The 20,611-nt window shown below is 47.7% G+C and overlaps 1 protein-coding gene across 3 annotated transcripts in view; it reads left to right on the top strand.

Annotated features, from left to right (window-relative positions):
* The window catches only part of GMEB1 (glucocorticoid modulatory element binding protein 1), a 921,206-nt gene that overhangs the window by 681,395 nt on the left and 219,200 nt on the right, over positions 1 to 20,611 (top strand). For all 3 annotated transcript variants that reach the window (XM_069622968.1, XM_069622967.1, XM_069622966.1), the window contains exon 6: positions 3,736 to 3,893. In XM_069622968.1, coding sequence (XP_069479069.1) covers positions 3,736 to 3,893 — 158 coding nt within the window. The remainder of the gene's footprint in view (positions 1 to 3,735; positions 3,894 to 20,611) is intronic.

Below are 20,611 nucleotides of genomic sequence, written 5' to 3'. Positions count from 1 at the left end.
GCTCATGGCAGTAGTTGCGGCTCACCTCAGGAGATCCAGGGTCCACAGATTCCCATACCTGGACGACTGGCTGATCCGGTGGAATTCAGCGGGGCAGGTTTTGTCTCACCTATAGGACGCCTGCCTGCTACTGCACAGGCTGGGCTTCTAGCTGAACTTGAAGTCCCGTGTGTCGATAGTCCAGAGGCTCCAGTTAATCAGAGCAGTCCGGGACACCCAGGTAGAGAAGGCCTTGCCCTCCCGAGGAGAGAGTCAACAGCATCATGCAGATGGTGAACTTGTTCAAGAACCACGCCACCTTACCGGCAGCTTCCTTCCTCCGCCTCTTGGGTCTCATGGCCTCCTGTATTTTTCTAGTGCCAAAGGCCAAACTACGAATGAATCCCTGCAGTGGCTCCTTCGGGGTTAGTTGTCCCAGTATCTTGGAACCCACACAGATTCCCTAGAGGGTCCAGATCAGTGGTCGACGATCTTGGTTGGTGGGCCAACAACAATCACATGGCAGGGGAGCCCCTCTGGCCTCTGTGGCCTCAGGCACTGGTGGTCATGGATGCATCTCTGAGGGGGGTTGGGGGGGGGCGGGGGGGGCACTCACTGCGACGAATTGCAGGTGAGTGGCCTTTGGTTAGCAATGGAAGCCAGGTGGCACATCAACAGGCTGGAGTTACCAGCTATCAGGCTGGTCCTGAGGGCTTTCGCCCTGTCTCTCAAGGGGAATCATGTTCTGATTCTGATGGACAATACGGTGGCCAGAGCACGGTCTCACACGAGTGTGAAGTGTGCCAGGAAGTCCTAGAGGAGGTATTCTCTTTCTGGGGTACTCCAGCAGTGGACCGGTTTGCCACGGAGTCCAACGGAAGTGCAAGCAGTTTTACTTGAGGGAATTCCCAGCGAAAGGGGCGCTAGGGGACGCGTTTGTGGTGGATTGGACCTTTCATCTCCACTACACCTTCCTCCGATGAGGCATTCCTTGGGTTCTCAGGAGGTTGAAGAGCTTTCAAGCAACCATGATCTTGATCGCCCCAGACTGGGCGAAGAGAACTTGGTACTCCAACCTCTTAGATCTGACCACCTTTCCAGTTGCCTCGGTACCCGGATCTCCTGACCCAGTCGGAACGTCGGGTACTCCAACCGAACCCGGAATCCTTCAACCCACATGCGTGGCTCTTGAGAGGATGAGGTATGGCTGGGACCTCTCTGAGGAGGTGCTTGAGGTGTTGCTGGCTGCACGCAGACAGTCTACCAGATCTCTGTGTGTACACAGGTGGAGTAGACTTTAGGCGTGGTGCAGGGAACAGGAGATTGACCCGATCTGTTGCCCCACCACTAAAGTGATGGCGTTCCATCTGTCATTGGCCTCAACAGGCCTTCAGGTTACCACAGCCAAAGGATATTTGGTGGCCTTGTCTGTGTTCAAGAGGTTATTTTTTTCCGATCCCGTTTATGGCCCAATTCCTGAAGGGCATTGTGAATGTTTCCGCCAGTTCCCTTTGGTCCCAGATTGGGATTTCAATCTAGTTTTGACCTTTTTGATGGCGGCTCCCTTTGAGCCCATGCATTACTGTTCTCTGCGGCTGCTCTCCCTGAAGACCGCTTTCTTGGTTCCGATTACTTCAGCCAGGAGGGTCAGCAGCTACAGCCTCTGTGTTGCAAACCCCTGTTGCGATTCTTTCGGGAAAATGTCTCACTTAAGGTAAGGCCTGGATTTCTACAGAAGGTGGTATCGGGATTTCACCTCTCCCAAGCCAGTCTTTTATCCTCTGCCGCACCGCTCAAAGGAAGAGGAGTGGTTCCATCGATTGGACCCGAAAAGAACTTTGAGTTTTTACGTTGCTAGAACATCTGAATTTTGCAAATCTGACCAACTGTTAGTGGCCCATTCTCTAGCCCGCAAAGGTCTGGCAGTACCAAAGCACACTCTTTCCTGGTGTATTATCCTTTGCATCACAAGATGCTATCAATCTGCCAATTTGCAGGCAGGGAACTTCCTCCTGGCATCAGGGCGTACTGAACCAGAGGGGGGCTCTTGGCTTCTACGGCCTTACAGAGAGAAGATCCCTTTAGGGATATTTGGTGTGCAGCCACATAGTCTTCGTTACACATGTTCACCAGGCACTATAATAGTCTAGATGTTGCCCGCTGGGCTGATCAGCGTTTTGGCAGAGTAGTGCTTTGAAATCTGTTAATATAACGCTTTCTGCCCTCCTCTGTTGTCTCATTGCTTGGGGGCTCTATCAGATGAGTATCAGCAAGACAAAGGCAATCCATTGAAGGAGAAATGACTTACCGTAATGGATTCTTCTCCCGTAGATTCCTCATCGTCCTTCCCATCCAGGGGACACTTGGTGATGGGACGAGTATACTGCTTCTATCTGGCTATTCACATGACTTTCCTACCATATATAAAAAAAAAGCCTTACTGTTTTCTGATATTTGGAATCTTATTCCAAGTTGTTTTTTTCATCCCATACGGATGTTGTTCTTAAGTTTTAACTGGCCGGTTAGCCTTGTCTCCCATAATTTTACTCTGCAGCAATCGAACATGGGGGGGGAGGGGAGGGTGGAACTGAGGTGTTATATATACATACGACGTCCAAATGCAACGATCGAGCACCGAGCAAGATGGATTGACGAGTGAGTCGAGGTCTATTATGCCCCCTATTGAATCTTCCAAGGAGCAGAGCTGGATGAGGATATCTATCAGATGAGGAATCTGCGGGAGAAGAGGCCATAGAAAGAACATTAAGTTAAGTATGTCTCCTTTTAAGATATGCTGGGGGTCCCACAGAAGTAGGTGGGAAAGCTGCAAAAAGAAAATATCTCCAAATGGATGATGAGCATGTAAGGTGTATTGAGAGAGGGAACACATCTGTGAGAGAAAGATTTTCTACGGCACCTTTTCTAGATGGCACCATACTAAGATATTGGAATTGGAAAGAGAGAAGATGTCAAAGGGACGATGGCGGAGTACACAGATTGAAAGCGAGGGAGAACAGTGCTTGGGCCGTTCGTAGGGTGAGGGAAGCCAATGAGCGTAGAAAAAACATGCTCATTTCCAGTGATGACAAGGGATGCAACTGTCTGCACAGGAAATGCAACACTGTGCAACACTATAGCTGGTGAATGGGGTGGGACACATTCCTCTATCCCCCAGTCTTCAATTCTCCCCATTCAAGTTTAGGTGCTGTTGGGTTCTTTCATAGGCTGTTCCCTTTTTGTGATTGGCAGATTTCACTTGTCCCTAATGTTGTTCACTTGTGTTTCACTTGGCCCAGTGCCTCCCTTACGTTCCGATTGCTATGAAATGAGTGCTTTCTGCAACACTGTTGCACAGTTGGTGTCATGCAATGTCCCGTTGTATGCTGTATTATGAGAGTGTTGAAAGTGCATGACCACTGCTACACCTTCATTCTGAAAGTCAACAATTCACTGATTTATATGCCCTATCAACATAGTGGGAGATTCTTATAGGCTGGAAGTGATTATACATTTTTAATCACATGACCAACTATCCACAATGCTGCTGCCCAAGATGGAGGGAGGCACTTGCATACTGATAAATTGCTTGCTTTCGCAGAGACTCCTCTATCTGTGTGTTTTACCTCGAACATTAGGAAATGTGTAATTCTTGGAACAATAAGTACCTGTTGTAGCTGATAACTTCCAGCTGCTTGTTTGGAAAATTGTGATTTCCTCTAAAAGACTGTTTTTCCTTCCCTTGACAAATCTGCTCAGGAAGATGATGGATTCAGGACAGATTGACTTTTACCAGCATGATAAGGTTTGCACTAACACCTGTCGCAGCACAAAGTTTGACCTCTTGATCAGCAGTGCCAGGGCACCGGTGCCAGGGGCACAAAGCACCATTTTACAGACCCCCACTTCGGCAGACGGTAAGTGTTTGGAAACTCTTGCTTGATATATTCGCTACACTGCAAGGCTTAGGGCCATGTGGCCTGTCCCACCTGATGAGACTGATACCGAGTTGCCTTCTTCTGCTGTTGTATATGAAATAGATCACCAGTTCTCCCTTCCTTGTGTGGCCAGAGACTTAAGGATTTCATTGTTACGTTGTAAGCACCCTTGGCACATTTGAAACTGTGTGGTGGGGAGTTTGAGAATCTTGCACTACAATAGACTGCTCTGTGCGACAGTTTTCTCATTGTAGAGGAGCACCAACTCTGCAAACTAACTTCTCCCAATGTGGGACCTCCTCAAAATTCTAATGCCAGCAAAAGTGTTCATACCGTGGGGCTCAGTGGGGGCTCACATGCTCCACAACATAATCGGAGGATATCCTTAGGGAAGGCAGTCTACCTGTCCTTTGCTTGGCTTATTTCCTTGGAAATTATTTTTTTAAGAGCTGTGGTCGCAAGTGAAAAGAAAGAAGAATGCATGGTTTGTAAATGAATGGTCAGCTGAGCATGTCTGAAAGCTGGTGTAAAAATCTTGAGAAGGAAGTCTGGTACCACCATGTTGCTCTAATGGAAAATGTTGAGCATGTATACTTTGATACAGTACTTGAGGACAGGATGTATATTCACTTGGTTGCAGCTCACTCAGTTTTACGCTTCGTAAGAGCCTGGTCAAGTAGATGAAGTTAATCCCACCTTCCCACGTGGCGCTTGCTACTGTACTTTAGCCATGTCAACTTGCTGTAACTAGTAGTTGTTACTGTTATACATTTTGAATGGTGATCCATTTTTCAACATAGTATGGATTACAGGCTACATCAGATTGCTAGGATATTAACCTGTTGCTGCATATTACACACAGATGTTAGAGCGCCCTCATTTTCGGATCTATTTTGCTGGATTTTGTGTGCTTTCAATAGCATGGGATTATGGTTAAAGGACCGTTTCTCTTTTCTCTTGCAATACAAAACATACAAGATATGAAATTAAATAAGTCCAAAAAAAAGACCAGTACATGAAATAATCCTCCAGAGCAGTGATTTAGAAGTGTGAGATGCTTCTGTGTTGGTTAATGTCCTGATGACACATGGGACTGGACTCCTACTTATATAAACAATCCTTGAAGCGCAATATTTCAAATGAACTATGGAATAGGAAGCATGTATTGTGATGAATCCGATGGAGTCATTACTATTTTCCCCGCTGTGACGACCTCCCATGTGGACAGGGGACGGCAGCCGCTACCTGATCCTGATCCCGACCCTGGGGGCGGCTATATGAGGGAATCACATGGGAGGAAGCAACCTCCAGGGAGAGGTCATGGCTTCATCAGGCGAGACATGGTATCCCCCATTTTCTCTTGAAAATACCCATTAGGGCAGTTTTTCTAAAGTCCAACTAAGGGCTTCATAAAACCATATCTGAGGCAGTAAAAAATCCCACTCTTAGTATAAGACTGTACCACCTGAGAACATTTGGTAGCATAGACAGAGCAGTCAGGCTCCTCTTAGGAGGGAGAGAGGGCTGTAGCTTGGTACAAAGAAATTGTAGCATACATATGGTCCAAAGAAACATTGAAACACTATGTATTGTAAAAATAAAGAGTTTATTTAAATACAAGTAGGCCAAGATAAATCTTGAGGAAGTAAGTACCATATCATCTCATATAAACACAATTATAAAAACAAACTCAATACTTATGGTTTACAAACCAAAGTATAACCTTATTTTGATTACAATCAGCCATCAATGTGAACACATTTAGAATGGCATTCAGCTATTCTTGGCGGGTAAAACCAGTTAGTTACCTTTAGATTACATTCAGTAAATCAAGGGTAGTGTAGACCCTATCGGTTATAACAGACAGTGTTGTTCAATTTACTGTCACTTAGTTATACCAACACTGGTTACAAGTATCTCTTGCAAACCATGTAACTGTCTTCTATGAAGAATTGGCACAGTTACCAGATCAATGTCACTTTTAAGAACATAGTTCAAAGGGAGTAACTTAACTTGTATATTACTGAGATGCCTGAAGCCTCTCAAGAATAGGTATGAATCCATTAAACTATTTTAGAAGTGTCCTAGAGAAGTTCAGGGGAAACACAGCTCAGTAATACAGTTTTAGAAGAGCCGCAGCTATTAGGGTCTGTATAACCTATTGCTACATAAACATTTAAAATATTACTAAGCACAGGAATAGATAATTTAACAACTGATACTTTTCAGAACTGTAGAATACAATTCAATGTGCAAGTAAGAACTCTTATGACTATTTTAGAAGTGCTCTAAAGCAAAAGCATATGCACTTTAGAAAGATGCTATGTATTTTAATGAAAGGAAGGAACCTAGTATACTTTTAAGAAGAGCAGTCGGCAATTAACTACAAAACTGTTTTAGAAATGCGCAAGGCAGATCAAGGAAAGCAAAACCCAATTGTACACTTTAAGAACTGTTATTCAAGGTAGGTAAACCCTATTGGTAAACCTTTACACTCATTCAGTTAAGAATAATAAAACCGTACCAACACTATTACTTTTAGGAAGAGTGGAATATTATTCAAAGTAAAGCAACTTTTATATCCTTTTAAAGGAGCAACCAGCAACTTAAAGATAAGTAATAACCTTTGTAACTCTTTGTGACTTATTCTATATCAGAGATAGTTACAATACTAACTCATTTACAAGTAAGTACTTTTACACTTGTTAGATTTTCAAGACGGAAGCCTTATCTTTTAGAGTCTTTCCCTATTCTAAAGCATGAGCGATCTCGGAGGCAGATAAGGGACCCTAGTGGTGTAGGAGCCAGCTGTAGGCAGGTCAGGATAGGGTTCAGGTACAGGAAAGTCAGAGTTTCAGAGGATATCTTCTTCAACAAGTATTGGCTTCAGAGTTAGTTTAAAGTGTTCAGGGACTTCACAAGGCTCCCTTTATGCGTTCCAGCATTAGGCCTGGGTGAATGGAATGGGCAAACACCTAACACTCGAATCACCCACTCATCACAGGAGTCACACGGCTAAGTATTACCCAAGCCAACATAGTACCGTAGAAGAGAAAAGAAGAGCTTCTGGGTAGATGCCTTCAGGATGCAGCTGCACAGGAACCGGTCCCTGCTTATCGGTCTGGAGACTGAAGAAATGGAAACAGGATGGGAACTTGCAGCAGCAGTCGCCAGAGAAGGATTCCAGCAAAGGGTTTTCCTGATTTCTTGCGACTCTGTGGAATTGGTGCCCTTTTACAGGAACCAGATGGAGGGTGAACATAGCTGGTCGGATTATCTTCGCTCTCTCGGTCCTGCACTCTGGTGAGGGGACTTCAGGAATTTGAATTGTGTCTCTGGAGGCCCAGCAGGAACCCACCAAAGTTTTAGCAGAATTCAGACTTTGGAAGACCATGCACTGCACTCAGGCTCGAGGTCCCCTGGTATTAGCGTTTTCTGTCTATCTGGATTCTTCTATTGCGTCACTAACCCAAAGGCCTCAGGGCGCACAACCCAACAAGGTCACAGCAAGTAGAGGGATGGCTCATTTTTCAGGTCTTCTCAAGACTAGTGGATCTCACCAGCTTCTGGGTAGGAGTCGCATTTGGGACCCCCAGGTCAATTGAAAGGAAGGGTTACATCAGGCTCTGGTTACACAGCAGGCTCTCTGGTTGCTGGAAATCGCTACAGATGTCTTTTCTTCATCTTGCTCTTCGGATTCAGCTCCAGTGGTCGACTTGTCAGCAGCTTCCAGGTTCAGAGTATTTATCCAGAATTACAGCACAACTTCTGCACCAAACTCTACCTGCAATTTACTGAAAGGGTCAGTCTGGCTGTCCAATCAGGACAGCCAGGCCCCCAGAAGGAACTGGTTCCTTTCAGGCAAGGTGAAAGAGTGCTGCAGAGGTTTGGACTCCTCCCTCGCTTTCCATCTTCTTAGGCACTCTTGAGCGTCTGTAGACAATGCAATGGATTCACGCCGAAGACAAAACTTCAACCAGGGCCTTTTCCACCTGGCAGAAGACCCAACTAACAACAAGCAAACAAGATATGGCGAAAAGGGAGGAGCCCACCTTTCTATTAGAATGATGGCCCTCCTGTGCATCACCGCAGCAGATTTCACAGCTGTAAGGGAGGCATGGTATCACAAGTATGACACCGATAACAAAAGGTATGATTTGTAAAACATTTATTTTCGGGGTTTGGAAAAACTCCTACTTTGCCCTATAGCTAGGTCTATCAAATCCAAATGGCCTATACTTAAAAAAAAAAAACACAAATGCCTGCCCTAACTCTTCAAAAAGTGTGTAAAGGAGAATGTGTATGCAAAGGAAAATTAGTGTTGGGCTTTAAAGAATAAGTGTGGCTGAGTCCGCTCTCCGTTCCACGTTAGACAGAACGGAGTAAGGCGGTCCCCATAGACAGGATGACACACTCTGGCTCAGGTTCTCAAAACAAAGGCAGTTCAAAACGTGGATTGAGGCCTGCCTGGCCTTCCACGTTAGTCTTTCCAACTTTCAAAACAGTTCAACAAAAAGTTCACGTCGGCCACCTGCGATCGGGCTCGGACCTTTCAAACACAGCACCTGCATGGGTTACCTTCCCCAAGATCAATTCACATCTTTAAGGGGGTTCACATCCCCTAACTTATCACACTTCCAGTCTCACTCAGTCGGGGTTGGGCCTTTTCTTGATGTCAAAGACTTTCGAATGTGCTTGGCTTTTATGATAGACCTCCACACTTTGACTTTTCCCTTCAACTCACACTCTTCTGTTATTTGCCCCAGTGTCTGTTGGTCAGGGTAATTCGATGTCATAATCACAAAAGTTCAACATTCACCTTTTTATTTCCTCTCCCTTTTCCCAGGGTTACTTTTGCTCACTTTGCTTCTTATAGTTCATTCACTTTATCGCCTTATAACAAAAACATTTCACCTTTCACATGGACTTTCGAATGGGCTCCTTCCTTTCGCCGTACCACTCTGCTACGCAGTATCGCTGGTTTCAGTAATTTAAACTTCACCACAGGTCTGCCTTTCTTCGCGATTCAGCCACACGCATGCAGCCTTCAATTGTGCAATATACTGTTGCAACGCCAATCTTTAACACACCAGTCTTTCATGTCGCTCGCCAGATAACTGGCTGTGTGCATGGTCTTTTGCAATTTTAAATCACGAGTCAAGGTTAATACCACAGGTTTGGCCTCGCCTCCCCAACTCTGCCGTTCACCCGGGAGGGTCGCTGGAGTCCTTGAAACACAGTGCAGTCTTCTTGTCTGGGATACAACTTTCTCCACGTGTCTTTCACAGCCTTTTGGAGGCAACGACTTCATGCAGGGAACTCCTGGAGTCCTTTGCCCTCGTCCCTCGGTCCATTGCTCTGCTCTAATAGGTTCTCCTTCACCCCAGAAGTTCTGCTCTTACTCGTGTTCCACCTTGCTCAGTGTGTCCGTAGGTTCCACCTTTTATCTGTGTGGGGAGAGCTAATTGGTATCAGATGTATGCATTTAAAGTCAAGTGCCTGACTTTGCCAGACCCAATCAGCGGGACATGTCCCATGAGAATATGTAAGGGGTAGCCTCTTTACTTTCTGTTGCCCTCTTCCGCTGCTCAGTATTTGTGTAGAAAGGGGGGGGGGGGGGAGTTGGGACATTGGAGAATCCTATCACCATTGATCGCCTCGCCCCCTCTCCCCGAAGACCCCTCACACAGGTGATCCTCCCGCACTGGTCCACCGCCACGGTCTGGATCCAATGGCGATGGCCGTGCCCTGACCACCTGAGAGATCCCTGGGTATTAGCAGGTGAGACACCCTTTGGTTTCTCACACAGCCTGCAAGTAATGAGTACAAGTCATAAAAGTAGTTTCACTGCCAAAGCCATTCAAGTAAACCTGCAATTGTAACAACAATATTACCATGTAAGAAAGAAAGGGGATACATTGTACCCCCCAGCACTCCACATAAGTTGGGGTGTGCTGGCTCACTAAAATAAATGTAAAGGGGATTGGAATCCCACTTTACTTCTTGGGACCAGTAGTTCACCCAAGAAATAATAATATAATTTAAAAAGAAGCCACTGCATTTAAAATGCTGTGTGCTGCCATAGGACAAGGCTGCAGTATTGTGCGATGCAGGTGTTTGGTGGTGAAGGAGTAGCCGATCAGCGTGCGATCGCGTGGCCCAGCCGTCGACTGATCAACGTCTGAAAGGTAAAGGTCCGGGGAGGGGGAGCAGCCACTATTACTCTCTACTAAACTTCCCGGCCTTTGTGCATACTTCCACCCACCCGTCTGACATTACGTACTCTGTCTCTGCGAAACACTTAGGTTCTCCCCTTTCAGCGGTTAGCCGTACTTTGTTTTGTGTCCTTTCTCTAGGTTCCATCATTTGCAGTTACTATTGTACTCTGATCTGTGTCCTTTTAGGCTCTCTCCCACTCTCAAGGTACCCCCTAACTGTGGTACTGTGATCTGTGTCCTTGAGGTTCTCTCCCACTCTGTAGGAACCCACCCTACTCTGAGAACCATTTATACTGTTGAGTGTACCTGTCTGCCCCCTCAGTGTGCTCTCTACTGTACGGCTTCCCGACCCCCCTCTGCGCACGGGCTCTGCATATCTCCTCCCTCTCTCTCTTTGCTCCCTCCTCCTACTTCCTCCTTGCACCCTCTCTGGTGCTTTCCGTCTCCCCATCTTCTCTTAACTGCAACTCTATCTCCTATCCTATCCCTCTTACTAATTCAGGATGAAGATGTTCAAGAGGGACATCCTGGTCTTCAACACAGACCTCCCTCTCGCTGATACCTACATCAGTGCTTCCTCTAGACAGACTCTTACCAACATCCTCTTTGTCATTCTCTCCCCAGACCTATGGACCCCTCATATAGTCTCTGGTCTCTCTCCTTTTTCCTCCTCTCCCATTATTGGTGGCACTCGGTGGGAGGTCCTCTTGGCCCCCTTCCACTCCTCCAAGACGGTCATTAATGTCGATCTGAATGGCACAGTCTTGGTCCAGGGACCTCAGCCCAATCTCCTCCTTTTCGATAGGCGTCTCCTGCATCTCATCAGCTTCCTTCTTTCTCCTGCTACCCCTACTAGCACCTCTCTGCCTTCTCCGCCATCTTCCTCATCCTCTCTGGCAAATTTGCCATCTCCTTGTACCTCCTCTGTCCACTCTCGGGCCCCTCTACCACCTCTTCTGGCCGTACCTGAAGCCTGTACCTCACCACGAAAGTCTTTCAAATGTGTCAACCTGCTCCACCTAACTACTCTCAACTCTCGCGCTGCTGTCAAACACTCCCCGGACATCTGCCACCTCCTTGAAGAACTTGGCATGGATGTCCTCGCCCTTACTGAGACATGGTTCACAGCCAGTTCTGTCACATGTTTTGACATTCTCCTCCCTGATGGCTTCAAGATCCTCTCCGAACCCAGAACCAACCATCCCTGAAGTGTAGTAGCTCTCATCTTTCCGGAGTGGGTCCCTTCTTCTGTCATTCCTATGCAGGCCTACTCCTCCTTTGAATGCCTGGTCTGCAGGCTCTCTATCTCTCTTGGCCTCTCGCTGACCACCATTTACAGGCCACCTGGCCCAGTCGCTCTCTTCCTCCGAGTGGGCTGACCTCTGCTTTCCTTGCATCTACCTCTCAACTTGTCCTCCTCTGAGACCTCAACATACTCCTGGATGCTTCTAATCCCTCCTCGGGCTCTTCCGCAACCTCTGCGACACACTTTCCATTCTACCCTCTGGTCCGACACACTCTGCTGGGCACACCTTGGATGTTCACATCGCCTCAGACATCCCCCTCTCGAACTCTCTCACTACTCCTCTTTTGGGCTGACCACATTCTGTTCTCCTCGCCCCTGAAACTCTGTCCCTCAGCCAAAGCCGACCCCCAGCACTGCCACCTACCTTCTTGGTCATTGGGCCCATGATGCGCGTGTCAGTGGAGGCCTTTGCTGCTCCTCTCGCTGCTCCTCCTATGCCTGCAGCTGACTCACACCCTGACACAGCCCTCTCTAACTTGCATCTTTCTATCTCCAACACTCTGGATGTCCTTGCCCCTGTCGTGAGAATCCGTCTGAAGCCTACCTCCAAGTGCAACTCTTGGTATGACTCAGACCTCCCCACCCTGAAAGGCCAGTGTAGGGTGGCTGAAAGGAAGTGGAGGGCCTTGGGTGCATCCTGTGACAAACTGGCCTGCCATCTGCTCCAAAGGCAATACAGACTTTCTGTCCTGTCCAAAAAGAGAGTCCACATCCAAGCCCATATCTCTGCGGCCTCGAACAACACGGCCAAACCCTTTAAAATCTGCAAGGAGCTGGCCAATCCTTATGCAGTCTTCACTGCTCCTGTCCCTCCCAGGGCCAATGTACGGCTCTGGCTTCTCACGTCACCGTCCTCTCTCCTCTTCCTATCTCAGCCCCCATCTGGCCGCCCCTCCCTCTCCTCCTTTCTCCTCTTTCTCTCCGACGACACCCAACGATGTTTCTAGACAAGTACGATCTATGAAAGTGTCATCCAAACAGGTGCTCCCCTGCTGCTCTAGAACCATCAAGGACCACATTGACACTCTTGCTCCATCCTTGGTCGATTTCTGCATTCACTCTTTTGCCACTGGAACTTCCCATCTCCCCTCAAATACTCCCTTGTGCATGCCCTCTTGAAAAAGCCTTCTGCCGATCCTTCCTGTCCACCTCTTTCACTCCTTTCCTGGGCAAACTCCTGGAAAAATTGGTCATCTCCCAGCTTACTCTCCACACTGAATGGTTGGTTATCTCCAAGAACAGAGCAGCCAGATGCATGGAAACTGCTCTCCTGATCACCCGTGAAGATCTGCTCACTAATCTCGATTCTAGCCTTCCTTCTGTCCTCCTCCTTCTTGATCTTTCCTCTGCTTTTGACACGGTCAATCATGCCATCCTGCTCAATCGTCTCCATGAGAACCTGGGCATCACGGATCAGGCCCGGGCGTAGTTGACCTCCTTCCTCCTGGACTGACCCTCCCAGGTCCAACTTGGGTCCTTTCTCTCCACCACCTCTCCCCACATGTGGTTTACCCCAGAGCTCTAACCTGTCACCCTGCCTCTTCAATGTCTACTTGGCCCCTTTGTCCTACCTTCTCCTCCAACTTTCAGTGTTTCCCAGATGACACTCTGCTCTCCTTCAGGTTCCTCTCTCGCTCATTCCTGGCTGTCTATCCATAATTCAGGAGAGGTGCGCCTCCAACCATCTCTGCCTTAATGCCAGTAAGACTGAGATCCTGCTCATTGGGACCCCTGCTCCTGCTTCCTTGATATATTTTATTTGTATCGCGTTCGTACACTGGTCCCTCTTCCTTCGCCTTCCTATGAGGATTGGTGTCATCTTCGACTCCACTCTTTCTCTCCTTGCATCCCAGACCTTGCCAAGAAGGCCCACTACCAGCTAAACCTCCTCAGAGATAATCTTCCTTTTCTCACTTTCCCCCAGAATCCTGGTTTTCTCTAGACTGGACTACTGCAACAGCCTCTTTCTCACTCTGCCTTCCTCTACTCTCTGCCCTCTGCAACTAATCCAAAACAGGGCTGCAAGACTTGTCCTTGGCCTCAAGCCCAGGTACTGGATCTCTCCAGCCCTGAAATATCTCTACTGGCTCCCGGTGGCTGCAAGGATCAAGTTCAAGACCCTCTGCATGGTCCACAGGGCTTTCTGGGGCCAGGGCCAAGACTACATCCAACTCACTCTTCCTAGACACCTTCCTTATCGAGCCCTTCGCTCAGCCACCTCCAAGCCCTTCGCTCAGCCACCTCCAACTCTCTGAGGGTCAGGCGCTTCTCCAGGCTGAGAGTGGGGATAGATCTCTCCTCTGCTGGTGCCTCCCTCTGGAATGGCCTCCCTGCCCCTCTCAAACTTGAGCCGGAACACCTGAAGTTCTGGAAGCAGTTGAAGACCTTCCTTTTCGTTGCTGCTTTCTCTTTCTCTCCTGCGAACCTACCTGTCTGCGCTGACTGGTTGCCTGGCTACCGCATGGTCTCACCTGTACCAGGCTCCTCCACGACCAGTAGCCCCTGCTAGGCCTCAGAGCATACCCTACACTTAGGGGCTGTAACTGGAATCCCCACAGTCCCCAGCCTCCTTGCACTTAACCAGAGTCGCGCTGCCCTGGCTGCACTTACTCCCTTCCCTCTCCCTGGCACTTTGCATATTGCACCTACACAATCTGAATGACATAAGGCCTAGTAGGATTGTTTCTGTCCTCCCTCTGTCTTCCCTCCCTTGTCTTGTCGCGTCTAACAACATTTGTGTTTAGTCTCGTTATGAATGACTTATATCATACTTTAAAGTCAGTTCAAAGTTATAGGAAACAATAACTCCAATCACGCACTATGGAGAGACATAAAAAGGTCACCCATAAAAAGACTAGGAGAGAGGGGAAAAAGATTCCCACTCACTTAGGGACAAGGTAAAATAATGACCATGTCCAAACAAAATGTTCGGGGGTTGACAAGGGCCACAAAGATTTCTCACATTTATGAAAATCTTAACTAATAATAACCCTCACATATCGTATACCCTCATGGCCTATTGTTACACATTGGGAAATCGCCCTTTCCAGTTTTATATATCATTCATCCAGGACTCATTCACCATTTAAGACCACTGGAAATGTGTATTCAAGTTTTCTGAATCAACTTTCAAAACTTGACCTTCTTTCCCAGAATGGCCAAAATACTGGGACGGGTAAGAGGAATCGAGCAATGCAGAATGAAGGAGGCCACAAGCCCAGCAAGCATTCTCGTGTTGCTTGCATGCACCTGTGCCCGGGAAGTTTAAAATGCTATTGAAGCAGGGAATCGATGTCTGCTGCTGGCGGGAGAGAGCTGCGTCTCTCCGTGAGGTTGAAGAAACTAAAAAGGCATTTGCTGGCATGGTGGAGCAAAGGAGGAGGCTGCTGCTTGAGTAGGACACGCTGCAGGAATGCTAGGAGCTGGTGAGAGACACCTGGGCATTTTGCAGGTGACAGAGCAGCGCTTCACTTATAGGAACCTGGAACGAATCAGATGGGTCAAGTGGAAGCTACGAGAAAGGAAGAAACCAAGAAGAAGTGGTCGTGAGAAGGAAGCAGACGGAAACGCTTCTCTGGTTGACGGTGGAAGAATCCAGGAACGCCATCAAGAGCCGGTGAGTCCACCCAGAGACAGCGGGGCAACCACGCCGAATGCAAGTTAATTAAACCACAAGCAACCAAGAGGGAATGAACTTAATGTTGAAAGGGCAAAACCCTTACAAGCAGACAAAATTGTATTGTGCAAGTATAGGGGATACACGTACCGGATAATGTATCCGGGGGGAAAAAAAATGACAAAGTACCTGTACAACTTTGGGAAAAGGGCAGAGACCCTGTATGAACAGAAGTCCTGGCAGGAGAGTATACCAGGCAATTGCACTTCTGAATACAAGAAGCCCTCGCAGAAAAGTAAACCAGGCAATTGCACGTGTGTGAATACAAGGTTCCCAGGCAGGAGTGTATACCAGGTAATTACAAGTGTGTGAATACAAGAAGCCCTGGCAGGAGTGTATACCAGGTAATCACAAGTGTGTGAAATAAAGCGACACTGAGAGGAAACGTCAGGACTTGAAAAGAGATTGTGTTAACCATAAGAGAAGTAGCAAACCCCTGGCAGAAAAGCATACCAGGTGTTCTGAAAGAGACAAAATTGCAAAGTCGGACAAGTTTGTATGCCAATATTCTTGTGGGCCAGGAAAGGCACAGCAAACTGTTGTGTCTGAAACATCAGAGAACAAAGAGGAATCCAGGGGAAGGGAACCGCCCTCTGGAGAAAGGAACTTTATTCTTTAAGAATGTTTTTTTTAAAACAATTTTTGATTTTATTTCAACCAACAACATAAACCAAACTTACAGTGCACATAATAACATTTGAATATACATCACTGTATCCGTGCCCACTGTTTCGCCCATTTCCTCCCCCCATCCTGAGCCTACTTTCCCTCATATTTTGTTTCTCCATCTTGCGGTAGGGATTCCATTTCAATGTTTTCTGGTGGATCTTGGTCACTTGCTCCGTCATACATGACATTTGGGGCATGACTGTCGTACTGCATTTTTGAATTTGGCAATCCTTTGGGGGGGGTCATATACGCTCTGTGGGTTATATATAACTGTATCTGCTGTAATCTGGCATTTCTTGACATTTTCTTGTGATATCCTTGTGCCCGCTCCCACATCCCGTCACTCATTGGGGTACCCACTTCCTCTTCCCAGTCCTGTCTAAGCTGTGCCACTTCCTTCCCCACTTTGGCCATCATCAGCTCATATATTCTGGATATTTCGTCGTCCCCCCCCCCCCTCTGCTATGTCATATATTATGTCTATAGTGGCCTCCCCTCTGCTATGTCATATATTATGTCTATAGTGGCGTCCGGTTCATCCGCTAGCACTACTTTGGACCAAGTCTCTTTAATTCGCTGCACCACCCTATGGTATGTGATATACTGCCCTGTGTGTAGCCCCGCTTCCTCTACCAGCCCCTCAAAGTCCCTTATACTTACCTCTTGCCACATGTCGCCCATTGTTGCTATCCCCGCCGGTTCCCATTGCTTTCTAATCGTCAGTCTTAATTGCTTATCTTTCCCCGCCAGAGCGATCAGTGGGACCTGCGGGGAATACGGTAATGGGTTCCCCATTGTCTGACAGGCTCTACGCCATATTTCCCACCCAAGTATCATCATCTTTGGACGTCCTTCCAAATCCGATCTGGGCAGCCACATCGTTTGTTTTAGGAAGAAAGGGGCACAGTCCAAGCGGAACAGCCTGGATTCCGAAGTCGGCTCTTCAGAGAGCCATTTAGCTACGTATTGTAGTTGACTTGCTACATAATAAATCTCATAGTTTGGTAATTTTATGCCCCCCTTTCTCATGTGGGTTTTGTGGTTTCCAAAGGGCCACTCTGTTCCTTGCCCCATGCCAGCGGAATTCCCTACATATGCGGTTTATTCTGACAAAACATAGTCTAGGTATCAAGTATGGGATGTGCCCAAAATAGTACAATAGTCTTGGTAGGACCACCATTTTCAGCATTGCCCCCCACCCCGTCCCATCATTGCCAAGGGGAGCTTCGCTCAGAACGTCATACTGTTTTCACTATTCTTGATGGCTTTCTCAGTGTTGCATTGATGCTCTGCTTCCACCGTGTGGTATATGTCTATCCCAAGATATCAAAAATTGCTGATCTCCCATGGTATCTGCAGCTGCTCTAAGGGGATCCCTTTGTACCTGCCCAGTGGAAATGTACAAGATTTTTTGGGGTTCACAGCTATGCCTGAGAACCTTGCAAATTGCTCCATCACTTCCAGGACATAGTGGAGGTTTTCTTCAGGGTAGCATAAATACAGCAACATGTCATGTGCGTACAAAGAAATTAGATGCGGTTCCCCCTTTATGGTAATACCTATTATGTCATACTGCTGCTTCAGGTATATCGTCAGGGGCTCTAGGGCCAAGATGTACAACATGGGGGACCACAGGCATCCCTGCCTAGTGCCTCTACCAAGTTGCCACCTCTCTTATATCAACGCTCCTGTCTTAACTCTGGCTAGCGGCTCGCTATATAATAGTTTGGCCCATCTAAGGTACCCTGGTCCTATTCCATAATTAGTCAGGGCTGCAATCAACCATGGCCATTTGACCGAGTCAAAGGCCTTTATTGCATCCAATGAAATTGCCATCTCACTCGCATCCCCGTTTGCATGTTCAATGACTCGGTGGAGTCGTCTAAGATTGTTGGATATGTTCCTGTTGGGGACATAGCCTGTCTGGTCAGGGTGTATTCATTTATTAATGACTCTTCTCATTCTGTTTGCCAGGACAGCCGTCAATATTTTACCGTCCTGGTTCAACATTGACAGGGGTCTGTAGGAACCGCACTCACAACCAGGCTTATTGGGCTTGGGGAGTGGTATGATAAGAGCCTCTCTTAGGGACTCTGGTAGTTTCCCAACTTCATATGCCTCATTGAGCATCTCTAAGAGCAGGGGGGGGGGGAGGGGGGGGGGGGGGGAGTACCTCATTTTTGTACATCTTCTAAAATTCGCTGGGGAGCTCATCAGACCCTGGAGTCTTACTAGTGGGTAGCTGCCTTACTACTTCTTCCAATTCCTCCAGTGTGATCGGTGCGTCTAGCTCCTCTCGCTCTTCTAATCTGCGGTAACCCAGTGTTTCTCTTATCTCCTTATTGTCGCTTCCCTCTGCATCTCCGTACAGGATTCGATAATAATCTAGAAAATCCTGATTAACTCCTTCTTGAGTGTCTACTATGCTCCCCTCTTCTCTCGCTATCGTCCTGATTGTAGGTCTGGGAGTCTCGATTTTATATAGCCATGCTAGGACTCTCCCTGGCTTGTCTCCCCCTGTATGCTGCCTCTCTATGTATTTTTTATAGTTGAGGTTACACAACCTTTCCCAATATCCGGCGCATTTCTGTTGCAGGTTAAGTATTGTTTCCGTGCTGTCCCTAGTGTTGCCTCCCCTTTCTAATGCTACTTCTAGCTCTTTTTCTGCTTCCTGCAGTTCGACCAAAATCCCTCCTTGTAGTCCCTTGGACTTGGCTATAGCTATCCCTCTCACTACTACTTTAAAGGCTTCCCCGAGCATACCCGCTGTCTCCACACTGCCAGTATTGATCTCAAAGTAGTTTATTATTTCCTCTCTCATGTCCTCCCTAAAAATAATGTCTTTCAACGCTTCTGCTCGGAGGCGCCATGTCGGTATTTTAGCTCTCAGGGGTCGGTATTGCTACACCAGTATCAGCGGCGAATGGTCTGAAAGGACCCTCTCTTTGTAATCTGCCTGCACTATTTCTGTCATTAGTTCATGTGTGACAAACATAGTCCAGTCTATTATGTAAGTTCTAGGGGGCTGCATAGTGTGAGTACTGTCTGTCTTGTAGATGGTGTAACCTCCATGCATCCTCTAACCCGAAGTCCGTTAACAGAGACTGCTGCGCCCAGGCAGCTGGGGTAGGTCTCTCTATTTTGGCATCTGGTCTATCCATTTTTGGGTCTAGTGTACAATTGAAGTCGTCTCCTCAGATCACCGCCCCCCCAAGGTTCACGCTGAGTTTGCTATATAGAGGTCTAAAGTATGCCACCGAATCCTGATTCGGGGCATATGTGTTTATAATAAATATTTCCTTGCTTTCCAGCAACCCCCTTAGCACTACCATCCTCCCGTCTGTCTCGACTGTAGAGTGCAGTAACTGAAACGGGACATGCGGTGCCACCCAGGTAATCACCCCTCTAGCGTAGGCTGAATATACCGTGCCCACAACGGTTCCCCTCCACTTCCTGCGGACCACCTCGAGCTTTTCTTGTTAGGTGAGTTTCTTGTAGCAAGGCTAGGTCTATTTTCTGCCTACACAGCTACATCATAACCTTATTTCTTTTTAAATAGCTATTGACCCCCCTGACATTCCAGGTGACTACTTTAAGGTCCGCCATGACGTATTAGGTTCCCACTCTTCCCTCCACAAATCCTGTCCACATCTCGTCTTTCCGGGGTGTAGGCCAGTACCCCAACTGTTTCTCCAACTCCCCCCCAACCTCTCCCCAACTTCAAACACCTCAACATCCCCAACCCCGTCCCTCCCCCCTCCCCCAACTTCCACTGCAATCCCCTCCCACCCCTGCCCTCCCTCAACTGATGCCCAGCTCCATCCCTGGATCTCAGGCACCCCCGCATCTAGCCCTTTTCCAGCACATGCCGTATTCACGGCTCAGCAGGGAAATATCGCCCTAGCGGCGATCCAACTATTCTATTACTCGAGGGTAGGCATTCTCTAACTAATAGCTCCAACTTTATATATCAGTCTAAGCGCCCTCATCGCTGCCCGTCTTGCATTTTGCGGTTTATAATCTAGTCCAACATGTCCAAATGTCACTTGTTTAACATCTCCCGACACTATTCTATTTACCAGTTCTGTTGCCACTTTCCTGGCTCCCTCCTCCCCCCTACCATCATGCATGGCATTACAATCACTTATCGTGTTCTTGCTGGCCTTGCTCCTCATCTCGTTCCGGACAGCCATTTACACCCAGCCATGTCGCCACCTCCCCCGGGGTATCAAAAAAGTGCGCTCTGCCTTTGTGGAAAATTTTGAGCTTTGCTGGATACAGGAGCATGTATTTGTATCCAGCTGTGCGTAGTCTCCTCTTGATCGCCAGATAGCTATACCTCTGTCTTTGCACCTGCATGCTGTAGTCGGGCTATGCAGTGATGGTCGCAGATCCCTTTTTTATCGTCCCTCCTTTCCGGAACAATTCCAATATCTTCTCTGTCTCTGTAGTTCAAGGTTTTTGCTATGATTGCTCTGGGAGGGGCTCCAGTTGCGGTCTCCTAATCAGAGCCCACTGTGCGCGCTCAATTGCAAACCCTTGGGAGAGCTTGCTTGCTCCCATCTCCTGCAATATCATGTTCTCCACATAATTTGTGGGGTCTTGCCCTTCCTCCCCCCTCCGGGAGACCGACCACTTGTATGTTGTTGCGTCTCGCGTGTCCTTCGGCCTCTTCTGCTGGGTTCACCAAATTAGCCACTTGTTGCTTCAATATGTGGACTTCCTTGGCATTGTTCGTGCTAGTGTCCGTGTTAATTTTCACTGCACTTTCTAGGTCGCTCGTTCATTCCGCCATGGCTCTCACATCCTGTCTCAACAGGTTAACCTT

Source organism: Ambystoma mexicanum, chromosome 11 (genome assembly GCF_040938575.1).
Source record: "Ambystoma mexicanum isolate Mex_15411 chromosome 11, UKY_AmexF1_1, whole genome shotgun sequence".
Taxonomy (NCBI): Eukaryota; Metazoa; Chordata; class Amphibia; order Caudata; family Ambystomatidae; genus Ambystoma; species Ambystoma mexicanum.
This window is presented reverse-complemented; position numbering and strand designations above follow the sequence as displayed.